Source organism: Thalassophryne amazonica, chromosome 13 (assembly GCF_902500255.1).
Source record: "Thalassophryne amazonica chromosome 13, fThaAma1.1, whole genome shotgun sequence".
NCBI classification, from domain to species: Eukaryota; Metazoa; Chordata; class Actinopteri; order Batrachoidiformes; family Batrachoididae; genus Thalassophryne; species Thalassophryne amazonica.
Genome location: NC_047115.1, coordinates 60,593,076 through 60,613,401, shown reverse-complemented (window position 1 = coordinate 60,613,401; position 20,326 = coordinate 60,593,076). Strand labels below are relative to the sequence as shown.

Sequence of the window (20,326 nt, the reverse complement as noted above, 5' to 3'; positions counted from 1 at the left end):
GTTGGATGAAAATCAAACCTGTTTGATATTCTGGTCAGCTGTTGTGAGGGTATCCCGCTGCTGAAGCGCTACAAGCGTCTGTCGCACTGTGCATGTGCAAACACCGGAGAGAGCATAAACAGTGATCATCTCTTTGGGAGAGCAGCTTTTGTTTCTTTTTCCCCCCTTTCTTCAACTCATGTAAAGTCTTGTATTGTTTGTTTGTTTGTTTTTGTTTTTACTTTGATGTCTCCCATAGAGTTTTTGTAAAAATAAGAAATGTAAATAAAGTTTGAAAAAAAAAAAAAGAGCTCCTGTTTACGTTTTGCTTCTGGAAACACGAGTCCAACATGTGGTTTTTGAACGTACAATGTGAGCAGACAGATCGCATCAGAGCATCGGGTCGTACAGTGTGAGAACATTAATCGTGCGCTTGGAACTTTTACACCCTGCGGTTTTGTCGTACAGTTTGAACTGGAGCCGAGAACAACGATTGAAAATATCGTACAGTGTCTGCCCAGCTTAAGGAGTCAGTCAGTGCTGTACATAAGTCACCTCAGCAAACAGTCAATGCACTTCTTTGTCTAACTGTCCTTTTTTGCATTAACTTTACAAATCTGTCCAAACAGGACATTGATTCTTCTGTGTACAGTTTATCTGCTGTCATGGGCCACAATATGTAATAATGAGGCACTGTGGCTGGTTATCTCAATACAGTATGGTCAGAGCCACAGAACGTGTGGATCTTATGAGGGAAAATTTAAGCATATTTAATACAATGTAGTTGCGGTCAGAGGTTTACATACACTCATCGTATACATGAATATCCTGGAATTATTGGGCTTTCTGTGGTTTTATTGGAACTGTTCTTTTTCTGGGACAGAATGGTTGTACAACAACGTTTTTTTCTCAGAAAAAAACATGAGTTTGATGTAAAAGTTTAGATTTATTTTGTGTTTTTCAAAATCAACACAGGAGAAAAGTTATCCATACAGAGCAAAGAAGAAGAAGACGAAGAAGAAAATACTAGATTATTAATTCAGTGGTGATGAAAGTTGTCTTATGCCTAGTCTACACTGGCAAACTTGACCAAACTTTTGTTTGCAAACATTACCAAACACCACGTTTGCTTATGTTTGGCTTGGGCGTCCATACTATGAAACAGTACCAAACATTACCAAACAAATGTTTGGTAATGTTTTCCAATGTTTTGTACTTTCCCTCTAAAAATGATCAGAAACAATGGCAAAATTCAAGAGAGAATTCATCAGGGCATCTGCAGCAGTATATGTGTAATTGCTGTGGAACGTCGCCGCCAAAAACAACACAAGCCTTGCTTGTGGTGCAGATCCTGGATTAAGAAAAGACACAAGTATGGGGCCTACAATTGCCTTCTTAAAGAAATATAGTCCTCAGACAAACCAAGTTATAAGAACTTTCTGAGGATGGATGAGGCAGCTTTCGAGGAACTCCTTCAGAAGGTGGAGCCACTGATACAAAAGCAAGACACACACTTGATTATGGTGTTGTATAGGCATGGACGTTTCTCATATTCCTCAATTAAATTTTGTATCTCTTCAAATCCCCACACTCTTTCCTTCTTGGATGCTGCCATTTTGTCCAACTAGTAATTCACATGATCACCAGCTCTTCTCTGATTGGCTGTTTGTTGGCAAACTTCACCAAACATGTTTTCAAGAATGAACATGTCCATACTTTTGGCATGTACATACGTTTGGCAATACGTCCACACTACCAAACTCGGGCAAACTTTTCATGGCAAACATGTTTGCAAACAAATGTTTGCTAGTGTAGACTAGGCTTTAATCTGCAAAGACCTCTCAACTTGCTGTTAATGACTGACTACAGCTGGTACACTCTAAAACATTGCAACCTCGTTTTGTTATGTCCACTTGCTACCTCTCTTTAACATAAAGACCTCTTACAAATTTTGGATGTTGAACTCAACTGTACAAGTTGAGTTGAGTTGTAAAGTTCCTGGTTTACTAGGTTTACTGTGTTCGCTGCCTTATTTGTCATGTTTATATTGTAATAGCTTGGTAAAACAGTTGCATGTTCTTTCCTTTTTATGAGCAGCTGTAAAAGTATGTTTATGATAGATTTAACATCTCGTTATAATTGTTCAGATGAGCTGTCAAGGCTGAAGACCAAAGGAGACTGTGCTTGAGGTTGTGGCTCCCAAACTGTGGAATGCACTCTCATTACACCTGAGATCTCTGGACACTGTTGAAACTTTTAAATAGAAGTTTAAGACCCATCTGTACAGGCTTGCTTTTAATTAGATTTATGTTACTGCTGTTTTAATTTCTGTATTTTTATTTTATTTTATTGCTGTTGTGCACTTTGTGATTTTATCTTGAAAGGTTAAATAAACTTACTTACTGAAACTACCCAACTGCTGTATTGTGCATATGGGTATCTCCAGGTTGACGCATGTGTACAACGTGCTATAACAATCAACATCATAAGTGTTCTTTTGTTGGAATTCTGTCAGAAGCTTGTCTATTACAGGCCCTGAGGCCTACACAGGACTTATTATGATGCCTATCACAAGCACTAGGCCAAAGTAAAACTTTATAAGGGACAATAAACAAAATAATGATCCTGCTGCATGTTTATTTTTACCCTGTATGTATAGTTTTGACTTTGAGTGATTTCAGAAAACCTAAAATAAATTAAACTTTGGTTGCTCAATTGTTTTTAGTTTTTTGGATTTTTTTTTAAAGATGTATATTGTACAAGCATTATCAATAAATTATCAATAAAAAGAGGAATTCAGAGAAATAACTCAAAGCCAGTATTGCCATAACGTCTGTCCACAAATGCACCTATGAATGCAAGATTTGGATATTGATCCAGTAAACCGCAATACATTTTGTCCTTATAAGATGTTGGAATGTGGAGATAAGCACTTGCACCAATGGCCATCCGTGTCTATATAGGATGATGATGATGATTTCTTCATTTTCTTATTCTTCTTCACATAAACAAGTTTGGACAGTTCAATGTTGGCAAAGAAGTAGGACCCACTGAGTGTCACTCTAGCTGTCACGATATTTACTGGATATGCCAGTAAGTGGTCATACACATTCAAACATCATAAAGACAATTCACATTTTTAAGATGTTTATTGACATTCTAAGTGAAAGACATTTCAGGAGTAGGGTGGTAACACTGAACATTATACGATACAAGTACCATGAATAAAAGAAAAGATCTGGAATGAAGAGACAACCACATTAAAGTTTTGTGAAACTAAGGTCAGGTCAATATATTCAAAAGTAAATAAATATAATTCATAAAACTGAGGCCTGGATGTGGCACTGAGGTAGATGGTGAACATGTAATAGAACTTGTTCATCTTGGATGTGTTTTATTTTTTACATAAGCTTATTGCTTTACCTTAACAGCAGGTTTTGAGGCACTTATGAATGAAGTACTGTATCTACAAATGGCTTTGAGATGCAAATACTGTAGCTAAACCTTGTAGTTTTAAAATGTAGAAACTGCCAGTTGATAAAGTGCTCAGTTGTAAACAGTGGCCGCTCAATATTAGAACAAGAAACAAAACAATGTGTACACTGAGAACTATAAAAATACAGTTTTCCATAAAATATAAGATATTGGGACCATAAAAGAAGCATGACAACAGATATATTTCACACCGTGCAACAGGAGGCATAAAGTTTCCAAGCAGAGACGTCGTCTTAATGTCTTTGAGTCCAACTAACAACATGTCATGCACACGGTAGTACAGGGAGTCCATCTGAAAGGCGATGCAGAAAGAATCGAACATGTTTTGTTGTGTGATCAAACATTTGTGATCTCGCCAGCTGACAGGAGTCACGTGGATGAACTCTGCATGTAGTGGCTGAGTTGATGCAGCCCAGTGTTTTGGTCGTGGCGTCCCCACTGCATGTTGAAGGGATCCAGATGGATACTTTCTGCAGTGAACTGCCCCGTGGAGTCCTCTGGGCTGGTCAGGTTTGGACCCACGGTGTCCTGATTAGACCCGAGCCTGCTGCACATAAAGTTCTCCTGGTAGGAAACTACGGCGGGTTTACTCGTGACCGCATCCAGGTCTTTCAGGATACTGTCGCACATGTAGTCATCCAAGAGCAGCTCCTCTTTCAGAGGACAGGCTGAGGAGGGAGGAGGCCAGCGACACATGGCGGGCAGGGCCTCTGCTGTGTTTGTATCCCCAAGCGAGCTGAGGGAGCGGTACTTGTTAAAATTGTTTGCCAAGGAGATGATCTGCTGAGCCAGAATACTGATCTCGGCCTGTTCTCGGTAGTGATCAGACTCCAGTGATGTGGGCGATGGGTTGGGTGTAAGAAGAAGGGCATGCATGGAGAATGCATCATCAGGAACATGCTGCTCATGGAAAACACCGCTTCCTTGTGGTTGCTCGAGGAGGCTGAAGTTATCTTGATGCAAGGCACGATCGGCTGGGCTCCTGCACACGTCGGACACAGACAGGTCGTCTGGAACTAATTGAGCAATTGATGCGCTAGCTTGGAAATCATATGTTGGAGATGAGGAGGAGAGCGCAGAGTGTTCGCTGCCTGTTTGAAAGGCTTCATGCTCAAATGTTTGCTGAGCGGCTGCGGGGAGGGAGCCTGAGGGTGACTGCTGAGGAGCGAGCACAGCCTCGGGGTAGCAGAAATAGGAGGGGGAGCACTCGGGGGAGGACAACAGCTGGTCCGTGTATCCTTCCACATCCATCAGGAGGTCATGACTGAGCTCCTCCCCCTGCAGAGGGGAGCTGGAAGAGCAGGAAAGGGTGAAGACAGTCGGACTATCAGCCACGGATGCAGGTGAACTGTCACCCTGTGATGAGGCGGGCGCCACCTGGTATAAATCTTGGTCTGAGTCCCGCCTTGTTCGGGCATCCAGCTCCTCGCTGAAGCTGTCCGACAACCTTTTAAATCTCAGTGTCTGTGGCACTTGCAGAGCTGCAAAGGAGCTGGAATGCATCCAAGATGATGATTTGGTATTACTGCAGATGTTTTTCTGTAGAAATCTGGCCTCAGCTTCACTAAAAGAACAAATCGGTGTGTAAGTTAAGTCTACAAAGATGTAGGTTTTGCACTTTCGCTCCTGGTAGACAGGAGGATTCAGTCATACCTGATGATGTAGTTTGTGCAGCTGATACCTCGACCCTCAGAGTCCTTCAGAGCTTGGATGTAGAGCCACGTCCAAGACAGATCCTTGCACTGGAGTCTGAGCACCATTTCCACGTAGAAGCCCTCATCAGCCTGAACTGCAGCAAACATGGAACAAACAGCCACAGTTATTATCGTGCACCAACTCGAGCTTTCATCTACACACAGTAAATTCAGACATTATTTCTTTTGTCCCTCAGGACATCAGACTGTACAACTCATCACTCACGCAGAGCGAGGAGGAGTAACAGGAAGACAGAGGACAGGACTGAGAGGAACAGTAGTAGCCAGTAAACCAGTATTGATCATTATTATCACTTACTGAGGCATTGCTGGGCCGGTAGCTTAGATTTACATTTACGCTACCTGGCTATAGGTATCCCAATACCCACCCGCTGTGCATAAACTGATGACGTCATAATGCGCACAGCCCAAGAACTGTCCGCAGAGGAAAAAATGAAAAGGCGAGAAGTGTGTGTTGGTCCCAATATGGATATTACAGATGATTTTATCATGGATAGTCTGACAATGAACAGCAGCCAAAGCAGCCAGCTTGATGAAGACGCCCTGGCGAATTTGGAGAGCAACGCCCTACTAGCCAATACGACAAAAGTTAAAGTGAGCCAACTTTTTATGTATGCGTTTGCTGGATGTCGTGCATTTTGAAATGACATTAAATATTTTTAATGTGATTCCACGTGTTATGTATCTCAGTAAGTGAGTCTAACTTGGGCAAATATCAGTCATTTTGGGCATCTGGGCATGGCCTCTGAAAATGCATACTGCCGTCCTGTATTAGTATGTCTGTTTTTTATATTGTCTATTTATATTTGCAAACTGTTTTTCTTTTTTACTTTCAATTTTGATATTCTGTATGCTTCTTATCCTGTGTGCTGCTATACAATGCTACTGGAACCTCAGTTTCCCTGAGGGAGTCTTCCCATGGGTTCAATCAAATTCTGTCTAATTTAATCTAATCTAATCTATTTCCTGGGCTTTCAAAAGGCCAATATGTACCTTGTAAAATGTAGTGAATGACTGGATACATTGGATACAACGGAAATAGACCATCCAATACAGTTTAACCCAATAACGCAAAAGGAAATTAGGAGCAGGTGTGGTTGAAATTATATTTATGTAGTTGTTCTGCCACCTGGTGGACATGTCAGCACTTCCTTTAGGGCATAGTCCATGCAGAGGTGGGTAACCTCTGCCTCAGTGAGTAAAAATCATTTGTTCCATCCACCCACTAAACCTAATTTGTTCACCTCTTCAGGCAGGATGAAGAGCTAATCAGTGAAATCACTTGTTTTAGGTGGGCAGAGTGAAGCCAAACATGGTTGGCCTTTAACTCACTGAAGCCAGTGTCACTGACCGAATGGTCCCCCCCTAAAAATCGGTCCACCCTGCCTTCACTGCGCATGCGTAATTTTGGACCACAGCAGCTCGTCTGATGCCGCGTTCACACCAGATGCCATGCAAGCAATGGTGGCAAGAGGTTGCCATGTAATCCCTATGGAAGGACGCATTGTGGCGCCACAAAAGTCCAAGCCACACAATGTGACGCGATGGACGCCAATAAAACGACGCAAATAAAGCGATTTTGAGTGATTGGCCTGTTTGTGGCATGATATCGCGTTGCATTCATCGCATCGCATTGCCCTCTTCCCCAAGTTGAAAAATCTAAACTTTTTTGTCTTGTCGCGGCGCGATGATCAATCCACGACTGGATATGTAGTGACGTGGAGATGTCTGGAGTTTATACTTGATGTGGACATGTCCTGTGTCTGGCAGCCAGCCTGTGAGTAGGACTTATGTCCCTTTTGTCCTTTATTTAACACAATTATGACAGTTTGAGGGGAGAACGAGGAACTGCAGCAGCAGCCAGTTTTTTTTTTTTTGTTGTTGTTCACATGTGTGCATGTGAACGAATCATCAACTACACAGATGTATAATAAAACAAATTGTGACTGGTTTATAACACAATTATGACAGAGTTTGAGGGGAGAGCGATGAACTGCAGCAGCAGCCAGTTTTTTTTGTTCACATGTGCACGCGCGAACAGGACAGGAGGTCCTCAAACTGGGTCCTGGAGAGGCAGAAGTACCACTGAAAGCGGCCGTCATCCAGACGCAGCTTCTGCATCAAATGATGAATTTGTGGTGTCGCGTGGCGTCCGGTGTGAACGCGGCTTGAGTCTGACTCTCTTCACCCAAAGTGATCAAAGGGAATAATGTGATTATTAACCATCAGATGAAAAGGTAAAACCTCTGAAATCATTCTAAAGTCAGTTTTAAGCAGAAACGAGGCTGTGTTAAGCAGAAACAAGGCAATAATCGGTGAGTCACTACTGACGCTCCAAAATGACCTATGCACAGCAGCACGTCAGACTCTAACATGCTGCTGTGGCACTCTGATCGCTTCCTCCGTCTTTTATTATGAAATAATGCTGAATTTATGTGGAAATGATTGTTGTACAAAAGCTTCAGATATCTGTCGCTGAGAGAGATGATGACTGGAGTGCAGTTTGAAGCAGAAACGAGGTATTAATCAGTGAATCGCTGCTGATACTCAGAAATGACGCATGCACAGTGAAGGCAGGGCGGTCCGATTTTTAGGGTGGGGGGGCTGTTCGGTCGGCGACAACAGGCTTACCCGTCTCTGCATGCATGATGGATCTTGAGATCAGTTATACATGAAGTTGCACGTAAGCTGAAATGAGCTTTTCAGGTTCTTTTACTTTCATCCACCAAAACCACCGCTGCCTGTAAAAACTGATGCGTAACTTATTTTTCCTCACATTCCAAGTTAGGATTTGTGAATGCAGTTAACTTTCATGAAAGGAGGACCAGAACATTGAAGAATTCTTTTTGTAACATTGTAAGACGGGTCACTTTGTCATTGATTTTAACAAAGGTTTTATTTTGTGCGTATTTTGGGATGGAGTTGTAATATGTGCCATTAAATATTAAAGCTGACACATACATATATAGGGGCAGAGCCAGGTCATCTAATTCCTTTATTTATTTATTTTAATTTAACGTAGGTGTTGTTTTGTACCTTTACACAATTTTGTGCTTTTTAAATTGCGTTCACTAAGGAGCCTATGTAATTACCAGTGTTTGTTTTTTCAGCAGGATCCTTCAAAACATATTCAGCCAAACGTAAGGAAACATGATGAAATTATTAATAAAGAGGAACAGCCCGTTGCATTTTGATTCTAAGATCTAGATGTGAATTCTGTTTTTTATTTATAGTGAAAGTTATCTTTTTTCTTTCAAGAAAGTGGTCACTTTTTATTTCCATCAAGGAGTTCATGTTCTTGCCACCAGTTTTGTGTTTGTCAACAGGATATCTCAGACACACATTTAAATGAAATGGTGTTGAAAGGAAGGTTCATGTTCAATCAAGAGTGATTAAAGTTTGGTGCAGTTCAAAGGAATCAGTAATGAGATCTAATTTGAGGAGTCAGATTACAGGACAAGATGAGTAATCAGGAGTGGAGGCCGGCAATCAGGATCAAAGTTCTGGATCAGAATAGAAAATCAAGTTCAAGGGTATGTGACCAGAATCAAAGCTTGGACAAACATTCAGCATTCTGAATGAAAAGTGATAAAACATCAGGATCAAAGATGAGTGATCAGGGTCAAATATCATTCATTGGGATCAAAGATAAGTGATCCAGAACAAAGTTCAGGATTACCACTTAGCAATCAAAACCAAAGATCAGGATTAACGATCAACAATCAAGATCAAGGATCAGTGGTCAAGATCAAAGATTAGGATAAAGGGTAAGTGGTCAGGATCAAAGATCAGTGATCAAAATCAAACATCAGAATCACAGATGATTGTTCAGTTTCAAACATAGTGAACAGGATCGGTGATCAGGATGGCACATCAGAGACAAAATTACCAGTAAGAGTTCAGGATCACATGATTAAGTAGCCATAGTGTACTTTGGTCAAGAGCCACATAATGATTCAGTGTTGTATTTTGTGTGTGAAATGGAGATTAGCAGAAACTCACAGCACTGGTCTGAGTTTCTAGGAGCAGGACAACAACCACAAAGAGCTCAGATCAGTGGCGGCACCAGGAAATTTTTGTTGGGGGGCTGGGGGAAAAGTTGGAGGGGCTCCAAAAAAATGTCATTGAAATGAACAATATATAATAAATTGCTTTATAAATACCAAGGTATATGTCTTAGTCACCCATGCTCCTCTAAAATGTGGTATCAATGCACACACACATCACTTAGAATCACATGCTTTGTGATCCACAAACACAAATTTCTGATTTGTAACTTGTGTGTGGGTTTTTACAAATAAATGTTTATTTTGCAAAACTGAAAATTCTGTTTGTGAAGGGTGATTCAGCATTGGTGGATCACCGAACACACGCATTCATCACTTTGCTTAGTTACGCAATATTGAGACATACTCAGCGCAAAACTGCAGTTGAGATCCACAAATATGTCAGTCGCTATTCACATTATTGGCAGAATTATTGGGGGAGCTGAGGGAGGCTTGGCTCATTATTGGGGGAGCGTAAGCCCCCCTCAAGCCCCCCCTTGGCGCCGCCACTGGCTCAGATTGAAATTCTACATGGAGACATACATTTCTAAATGTTTTGAATGGTTTGCAGATTCATGATTGTGTTTCAGATGGAGATTTCTCCAGATCTTCTTACACACATTTCATATTTCACAATAAAATATTTATATACTTACTTAGACTTTTATGAGAATCTGCACATGAGGAAAGATCTTCAGGATGGACAAAACTGTACCACAATCGACCTGTCATTTCTTCAGCTGAATACCCCAGAAAATATAACACACTGGGAAAAAAATGAAACATTATCAGTGCATAATGTCAGATTTGATAGAAGCACTTAGATTTAAGTACTGTGGTGAGTCTACCTGTCTGACAGCTGAGTGAAGCTCATATCGAGCTTGTGCACACTGCTGAAGCTGGGACAGAAGTGGGACTCGGCGGCATTGAGGCGGTTAACAGTTGGCGTACAGAGGGCCACGAAGAGAGGCTGGTTGGTGGGACAGGCTGAGGAGGACGGGCAGAACTCAGGGACAGATCGGAAGCTTCCTTTGACCAGCACCGAGTAGCAGCTGCCATGTTGCAGCTTGAAGGCTTTGGAGGTTTGCAGACAACATACAAAGCTCCTCTCTAGGAGAAAATAAAGAAATAAATGTAAAGATAAAGGCAGTGATGCTTTATGGCACAATTTAATCATGAATTCAAGGTTTTAGAAAGTGCTTTAAGCGGTCACATTGTGCAAAATCTATTATAGCTCTTAGAATTAAAGTTACAGTGTGTAGGATTTTGTGTCATCTAGTGGTGAAGTTACAGACTGCATTATGACATCTCCAGTCATGATTTTGTTTCTCTTCACTTTTTTGCTTCTTTAGCAACGGGGACTCATGCTCCCTTTCCTTTTCTTATGATAAGCAAAATATATGATCCTCCTTTTACAAAAATTAGGGCTCTCAAACCTGTTACCCTGCACTAGTATCCACACTGAAAAAAGAACCAACTTAAAAAGTTGGTTCAATTGGTAACATCTAAATGAATGAAGTTGTTTGAACTTAAGTTATTACGGTAGATCAACTCTAACTTACAAACTTAATTTCAAACAACTTAATTCAATTAGATGTTACCAATTGAAACAATTCATTTAATTTGGTTAAACTATTCTCTTTTTTCAATGCAGAAGACAGTGTACAGGGGACTAACAGGGGATTCTTCCTTCATTATTCAGTCTTCTGACCACACAGCAAAATCCAAAAGGGAGCTTATATATTTAAGCTATTTTAACTTCGTTATCTGACCTTCATTTTACTCAAAATTGTCTATGAAATTTATTTTAATGACATGTTGCAATTCATTTTATGATCAAACTGTTTATTTTAAAGCCATTTTCAACCTATGTCCAACTTTTTTTTTTGGTATTTTTTGTAAACTGTGACCAGTTTTGTACCACATTATAGTAAGTCCCTTCGGCTGCTCCCTTGTTTGCACTTGGGGTCGCCACAGCAAATCCAAGGTGGATCTGCATGTTGAATTGGCACAAGTTTTACGCCGGATGCCCTTCCTGACGCAACTCCACATTACATGGAGAAATGTGGCAGGGGTGGGATTTGAACCCGGAACCTTCTGAACTGAAACCAAGCACATTAACCACTTGGCCACCACCCCTGCCTCACATTATCAACTTGCTAAAATGTGAACATGCAAAACGCTTTTTTCTTTTTCATGCTGAAAATACTCTTCATTTTAAATTGCACAAACTAACCACGTGATGAGTTTTTACCCGTTGGCTATCAAATAGGTATTGCAAAGGCTTTGCATCTGCTCATCTGTCTGTCTGTCTGTGCTCAGCAAAGATCCAGTCCAATAACTGCCAGTTTTCAAATTCACAGGGAACATTCTTGGGACACACATCTTGGACAAGTTCAAAGATGGCTAACCTTTGTTTATTGTAAGAGGTATTTTAAGAGGTTAAAATGTCACATTCTGTTTCAGTCTGTTCCATTTTGTTTTTGAGTGGTGGGGGTGACAGCCAATCAGAGTAGAGTAGAGTTGGGGGAGGTGATGGTCTAGTGGTTAAGCGTTGGGCTTGAGACCAGAGGATCCTCGGTTCAAATCCCAGCCTGACTGGAAAATCACTCAGGACCCTTGGGCAAGGTTGTTAATCCCCTAGTTGCTCCTGGTGTGTAGTGAGTACCTTGTATGGTTGCCCCCTCACATCGTGAGGCATTATTTGTAAAGCGCTTTGAGCGACTGATGCAGATGGAAAAGTGCTATGTAAATGCAGTCCATTTACCACTTAGCTGCACCGTGACATCAGTGGCTGGTCTCTCTAAACCACTTTGTTTTGTGTGTTTATATACGTCTTTCGTATATTATATAAAAGCTAGCGAGAAATAAACACTTCTAAAACCGTAAACGCAGTTTTTGTAACCTAATAACATCTTTGAATCTCTTTACAAGACATTTTGCGAATGTTAGCATGGTGACGTCACAGGCTGGTAGCTAGCTGCAAAGCTTAGTTTCATTTGTGTGTAAATATCTCCTCTTTGTCATATACTAAGTGAGAAATAAACACTTCCAAAACTGAAAACGCTGTTTTTGTAACCTGATAATGCCTCTGGAGTCATTTACAAGACATTTTACGGCGGTAGCGTGCACGCTAATGTCCACTAACTCAAAGCTAATTTTCTATGCAGTTAAATTTGTCTCATTAATACCAGCAAATGCACAGAGGGTGATCTACAAATATTCCTTGATTTGTACAATTTCCGCTCCTGTCAAAAGCTCAGGTACATGTACACGCAAGGCCTCGATCCTGCAGACGCGGTTAAAACTGAAATATTGCTTTTGATTGATTGATTGATTGATTGATTGATAGAGGGGCTTTACCAAACATGTACAAACTGTACGTAAGACAATAGGATCTGAATAATTAATTAAACAACTGCAAATTATAAAGAACACAAGGCTCACACGACTGAGGGTAATTTAGAATTTTGTTATATTTTAGAATGTAATAAAAATCTGAAACACTGTAACTTTCACTGAATTGGTGTAAAAATAGTGCTATGATTACCTGACGATGGGTTGTTTTTGATGTCCAGGTGTGACTTAACAATCTCAATGTCAGAACGTTCTACCATATCATACAGTGTGTCTCCCTGAAGCACATTTACCTGTAAAAGTTTACAATAACTGAGTACTGCAGAAAAAAAAAAAAACAAGAAAAAATCTCCAAAATCAGACATATCACAGAATTATAACTGATAATGGACTCATAAATCTCACCATAGAAATTCCAGTGTAGTCTGAGACATTTTCCGACACATATACGAGCCTGCCCTGGGAGGTCGTGACCAGGATGAAGCCATGCAGAGCCTGAAGGAAGGCCTCGTACGGCAGGGAGCAGTGAGGTCTCTCCTCGGCTGGAACTCCTGAATAGAGGAGAGAGCAAACTGTGTCGGAGCTGAACGTGTTTGCATATTGGTGACAGGACGAAGAGTTTGCAGACTTACCCTGGAGGAGGACAGACTTCCTGATGTATGTGCAGATGGCAGCCATGGAGTGCAAGTAGGAGAGACGCTCCTGGTCCTTCTGGCTGATGGGCAGCAGTGAGCGCAAATTCCTGATCTCGCGGTTGATGTGATCCCGCCGGGCTTTGGATGCGCCTTTGGTGGATCTGTGAGAAACCATTCTGGCTGTGATCAAGGAGTCAAACTGCCTCAAGTCATTTTCTGTCACCTGTCAAGTGTGGAAAAGAGAATGTGTGAATCCAACACAGATCTAGCGCCTTTTGCACAACTGTTCCTTGATAGCGTGTTGCGATGCCTTGTCCCCACACTGACTTTCAATGGTTCCTATGACGACGGCTGATATGCCAGCCTGTGGTGTCTGCAGCACAAATGTAGGCGCTCAGCAGACTGTGTGTTAGGGAGGCTCATCCACAGAGAGCCTCGGCTTTTAAAGCTGCCAGGACTCACACACGGGAGGAGGCGGGGCTTCCCCTGCTGTCTTAATCGCCTTATAAAGTGGGCGTCCTCTGCATTGGGGGGGGGGGGGGGGGGGGGGGTCACAGTGACACACAGAATGACACTAAAGACACTAAATTTATAGAGTTTGAATTGCTGCACCTTAACAATATGTAAATAAAATCATTAAATATGACACAAATAAAGACATGCAGGTTTGGTGAATTAGACACTTTATAATTGTCCAGGTCTCCCTTGCAAAAGAGAGCTCGATCTCAACGGGACTAACCTGGTTAAATAAAGGCTAAATAAAAAAACACAAATATAAGACAGCATTTTTGAGGATGCTTTTGGATTTTTTGGAAATATTATTGTAATATGAAATCAGTGCACACAGACACAGATACAGTATAAAACGCTTTGAATACAAAGTATGTAAGATCTGAAGTGGATCTGCATGCACAGTATTGCACTCTCACATAAGTGTTTGGGAAATAATAAGTTGATAGTTACACAGTAAAATCACCAGTGTTAAATTAACACTGACAGTGAACATATGCTCCCACTTTGACCAGAGTGGGACCATGTGTTCACTGGCAGTGTTAATTTAACACTATCAGTGTTAGTTTTACACTAGTGAATTTACTGTGTACAAATTATTTAAATTGTGAGATAAAAGGCAGAGGTGAGACGAAGACACCATCAAGTCACTTTCAAGTCATGAATCAGCAAGTCTTAAGTCATAATGACCACCAATTGTTTGCAAGCTGACTTGAGACTTGACTTGGGACTTGGGACTTGCAGACTGATGACTTGAGAATGACTTGACAGTGACTTCGTCCCACCTCTGATAAAAGGTATGACTGAGTAAAATGTTTGAGCACTTTCCACATTTTAAAATGTGAAAAAATTTGTAGTCTCTTTAAGGTGGTCTCCTGCAAATACATATATATATATATATATATATATATATATATATATATATATATATATATATATATATATATATATATATATATATATATATATATATATATAAATTGGATGTAATCAGGGTTTTGGAATCTATATTTTATTGGGTGATCACTGCTGCAAACTATATATTTTCTTTTTTATCTATTTTATTATTTAATAAATGTTAAATCAATTTTTAGTGAAATTAAAAAAAAAAAAAATGCGTTTGTCTATATGTGGTCCTGTGACACACTGGCCTCCTGTCCAGGGTGAAGCCTGCCTCACGCCCTATGACTGCTGGGATAGGCTCCAGCCCCCCATGACCCTTAAACTGCAGGAAGCGGCTGAAGATGAGTGAGCGAGTGAGAAAAAAACCATCAAATATTTATTTATTCTTTTTTTTTTTTTTGTCTTTTGGTATATAAATATTTGGGCATTTCAAGTTTTAATTTCTGAAGACACACATGTATCAAATACTTCATTGCTATTACAATTTCTGGGGTGCCTAATGATTTAGCACAGTAAAGTATAAGTGCAGAGATTCCTCTCGAAGCCTGTGCTGCTGTGGAGGTCTTGCAGGCTGCTGGTGTGCCATGTAGAACTGTGTGTGGATTCAGCCAGTAGAGGGCGTGCTAACGAGCCTTTCACTGACCTCTTGCCTGTGCACGAGCAGCGCTGATCCACAATCAGATGATACGAACGCGCGTGCTACAACACATCTGCAGATTTTGTGCCACATAGTCATTTTAACGCAGATGAAATCACCAGCGGCAAAACACGCACAAATGTTCTGTCAGACAGGTGACGTCACTGGAGCAGGATAGATAGATAGATAGATAGATAGATAGATAGATAGATAGATAGATAGATAGATAGATAGATAGATAGATAGATAGATAGATAGATAGATAGATAGATAGATAGATAGATAGATAGATAGATAGATAGATATTTTCATTGTCTAAAATAAATCAAACCAAATCAAATCATCCCAAAATCTTTTTCTCACGGGTTTCAATCATTTTAACTGGTTTTAATTTGATGCCTTGTGTAACACCTCTGCCTTGTGACATCAACATTTGTTTTGCCAATTTTTTTATGATGTTATTCAAATTGTTTTTTTGTTTTTTTTCTGTTTGTTGCTTTGCATGTCCTTGATCTGCTACTATTCTTGCTTTTATAACATCATGACAATTCACTAATACATTTTCCTTTGGCAATCTTGCCTTACAAAACATCAATCTTTGTCATTTTATCTGTCACTTATATTATGATGTTTTTATTTTGCAAGATTAGATATTTTTAAATTTTACTTTTATTTTATAAACAATAAATATTTTTTATGAAAGGTTTTCTTTGATCTTTTGTCTGCAGGGGTGGTGGCCAAGTGGTTAATTCACTTGGTTTCAGTGCAGAAGGTTCTGGGTTCAAATCCCACCCCTGCCACATTTCTCCATGTAATGTGGAGTTGCATCAGGAAGGGCATCCGGCGTAAAAACCTGTGCCAATTCAACATGCAGATCCACCTTGGATTTGGTGTGGCGACCCCGAGTGCAAATAAGGGAGCAGCCGAAGGGACTTACTTTTTTGATCTTTTGTCTACACTCTTAACCCAGATTTTGTTTTAACTTAAATTTCTGAGTTATCATTAATTATTCTTTCGTGTTTTGTAAAAAAGCATTCTCATTACTAAACTAAATTAGTTGATTGCACTATTCAACTGAAATTTTCGGTGCAATGATCATGTTAAGCAGAGTTAACTTTTTGTCTCAAGTTTCTGTAAGGGAGGGGAGGGGCCCATTTTAAATTCTACCTAGCAACCATGTCAAGTGTGAAGACTCCACTCATCCTGCTGCTTCTCCTCATGGCTTGCTGTGCTCAAATTCAAAACCTGTGGATTTTGAGAGCAACACAACTTTCTGGTCAAAAGACGGTTCATTGAAAATAGCTTAGTGTTTAAGTGCTGCTTCTTCTTTTTTTTTCTCTCCGCTGTACGCAGTGTACACTTGGCTGTGGGTTTTGAAAGAAACACTGACTTAAAGAAAATGGAATGTAGGCTTCAAGTTAGTTATTTGTTGATAACTTTCTGGAAATTAGTTTCGCCCAAAGAGTGGTCCAGTGAGAACACGTTAGCTAAACTGAAGTTATTTTTTGGCAATATAACTCATCATTTGGTGTGCTATTGCTAAATCAAACACATTTCAACTGTTGCTTTTTTTTAACATGCACTTAATTTTTTTGTTTAGGTTTAGTTAATGTAATAAATACTTTTTAAACAAAATTGTAGAACTTAAAATCTGTTCATTTATATTATGTATCACTTTGTTGCCTTTTTTTAGTAAACATTTGTCACTTTTTTACAGTACAGTTTTAATGCATTTTTTTCCTGTTTTTACTTGTCTTTTGGTTGACAAGGTGTTCATGAGGTGTTCCTTCGTAATATTTTTTTAAATAAAAGTCGTTGGAACATTTAAATGTATTGTAGCAATCGCCGGGCCGGTTGCTAAGACTGTGAACTGTTATGCTGAAGTGCATCATGGGAGTACAGGGTTTTGAGAGTTTTAAGTGTTAATGTGTTTCATGTTAGTTTAACAGTGTGGTTAGTGTTACTGATTTATTGTGTTCAATAGTTCAGTTGAGTTAGTCAAGTTTAGTTAAGTGTCTGTTGCCACCATAAGTGAAAAGTGTATTGTGTTTGATGCTTTCCACCATTTTCTGGGTTGTTGGGGTTGCAAATAAAACGGCACCTCCTTGCGGCAGAGTGCAGAAAAGCTCAGAGCGTCTTGTTCTTCCACACCACTCGCCACAGTATTCTTTAATTCCTTCCCTTCCATACACATTTGTTGAAACAATGCATTATAATCTCAAAATAAAGATGGAGTAGTTAATTAAATTACAAGAGAAGACATTACTTATATTAAGAAATTGTTTTAACTATTGATTAATAATGTTTATTATGTTATATGTTTATGTATGTTTAACTTAAAATAGTTATTTTATACACCAATGAGAAACCATTTATGTGAACTAATGATTCTGAGTAGCAACTACTACTGTGATTTGTTAATACAACTTAACCTGATTAGTTTTAGCTTGTGTAAAAACTAAAGTGGTTTAAGGCAACGGGTTTCCACGCAATTTTCTAGTAAACTCAACTAATTCAGGTTAAGAGTGTACAAATATTACCAAAAAGTTTAATGTTTAGTATTAATATTTTTTGCAAAAATTTCAAAAATCAATATATATTTTTTGATCATCCCCTGACATTCTTGTAGCACATCAAAACTTTTATCTCATGTGAGACACACTCTTTTGATCTCATATATTATTCCTGCCTCATAAAAACTTTTTTATAATTCTTCTTTTATGGTAGATACATTTTCCTTTGATCATTTAACACCTTGCCTTATGACATCATATTTTCTTTATTCTTTATTATATCTTTATTATATCTTTATTTTTATTGTAAGGTTTCCTTTGATCTACAACCCCAATTCCAGTGAAGTTGGAACATTGTGTGAAATGTAAATAAAAACAGAATACAATGATTTGCAAATCCTCTTCAAACTATGTTCATTTGAATACACCACAAAGACAAGATATTTAAAGTTCAAACTGAAAAACTGTTTTTGTGCAAATAATTGCTCATTTTGAAATGGATGCCTGCAACACATTTCAGAAAAGCTGGGACAGGGGCAACAAAAGACTGGGAAAGTTGTTGAATGCTCAAAGAACACCTGTTTGGAACATTCCACGGGTGAACAGGTTGATTGGAAACAGGTGAGTGTCATGATTGGGTATAAAAGGAGCATCCCCAAAAGGCTCAGCCGTTCACAAGCAAAAATGGGGTAATGATCACCACTTTGTGAACAACTGCGTGAAAAAAATAGTCCAACAGCTTAAGAACAATGTTTCTCAACGTTCAATTTCAAGGAATTTAGGGATTCCATCATCTACAGTCCATAATATAATCAGAAGATTCAGAGAATCTGCAGAACTTTCTACACATAAGCGGCAAAGCCAAAAACCAACATTGAATGCCCGTGACCTTCAGGCGACACTGCAATAAAAACCTACATCAGGTTTTGCAGCAACACATGCTGCCATCCAAGCAACATCTTTTTCAGGGACGTCTCTGCTTATTTCAGCAAGACAATGCCAAGCCACATTCTGCACATTTTACAACAGCATAGCTTCGTAGTAAAAGAGTGCGTGTACTAGACTGGCCTGCCTGCAGTCCAGACCTGTTGCCCATTGGAAATGTGTGGCGCATTATGAAGTGCAAAATCCGACAACGGAGACCCCGGACTGTTGAATAACTGAAGTCGTAGATCAAGCAAGAATGGGAAAGAATTCCACCTACAAATATTCAACAATTAGTGTCCTCAGTTCCCAAATGCTTATTGAGTGTTGTTAGAAGGAAAGGTGATGTAACACAGTGGTAAACATACCACTGCCCCAGCTTTTTTGAAACGTGAGCAAATATTTGCACAAAAACAATAAAGTTTATCAGCTTGAACATTAAATATCTTGTCTTTGTGGCGTATTCAATTGAATATATGTTGAAGAAGATTTGCAAATCATTGTATTCTGTTTTTATTTACATTTTACACAACGTCCCAACTTCATTGGAATTGGGGTTGTAATATTCTCAAATTATTCTCAAAATTTCATCATTATTACTTTCAATATATTTTTCTTTGACTTTGTCATACATTCTTGTCTTATGAAAAAAAATCCTTTTCTCTGTATCATTTTAGTTAACTTAGATTATTTTATTTTTTTGAGTTACCTTTCGTATTAGATGAAATAAAAAAAATCTATGTTTGGGACACAACATTATTGAAATATTATTATTGAATTAGCAATAATTATTTTATGTATCACTTTCATTGTGATGTTTTCCTTTGATCTTTTTCAAACATCCTTGCACCAAAACACCAAATTTTTATTTTATCTCTTCCATGTTAGATACATTTTCCTTTGCTCTCATCTAACATCTTGTTTTCAATTGCTAGGATTCTGTTCATTACTTAACATGTTGCCTTGTGACATTTTCTTTTACCTCTTCATTTTCATTATGAGAGGCTTTCCTTTCGTCTCTTTTCTAAAATTATCGCCTTCTGACCACATAAACAATCCTCTCAATTTCACTGGAAAATAATGTTTGCTTTAGTTGTAATCTACACACGCACACACACACAGTGCTCCTCCTTACAGTTAGGCAAACATATGTTGAAAATGGACTGTCTTTAATTTAGTTGTGTATAGCAGTATTTTGAAAGCAAGTATTACATCTGGGCTTCTGGTGCAGACTGTCAGCTTTAACTGTCAGTAATTAATGTAGTGTCACTTTCACTCATATCACTGAACAAATTGGTTTAATGTATCATCGTTTAATTTCTGAACTGATTTTTGAGCCAGGCAGCTGCAAACGCTCTGCAGATCAATTATTTAACACCTGCTGGAGTGAAATTAAGCTGCAGGTTTGCAAATGTGACACACTGTGGAGGACAGCCTTGTTGTGTCAAAGAATAAGTTGTTTCGACCAGATGAACAAATAATGGCCTTCAAACAGCACGCGTGTGCGCACACACACACACACAGTATCACCTGTCATCAGATGACAGTATTAATCAGTGTATTTTAAACAATCACAATGCAAAACCAATATAAACTCTGTTGTTCTGTGTAG

The 20,326-nt window shown here is 39.2% G+C and overlaps 1 protein-coding gene across 1 annotated transcript; it reads right to left on the bottom strand.

Moving 5' to 3' along the window:
* Positions 1-3,785: 3,785 nt before the first annotated feature.
* npas4l (neuronal PAS domain protein 4 like) lies at positions 3,786-13,509 on the bottom strand. The gene is made up of 7 exons (XM_034185030.1): positions 13,225-13,509; positions 12,998-13,143; positions 12,786-12,885; positions 10,084-10,345; positions 9,892-10,001; positions 5,128-5,263; positions 3,786-5,038 (listed from the first exon to the last, which is right to left on the bottom strand). The coding sequence occupies exons 1-7, from the start codon at positions 13,400-13,402 to the stop codon at positions 3,844-3,846; spliced, it is 2,127 nt and encodes a 708-aa protein (XP_034040921.1). The 5' UTR covers positions 13,403-13,509; the 3' UTR covers positions 3,786-3,843.
* Between the last annotated feature and the right edge of the window lie 6,817 nt (positions 13,510-20,326).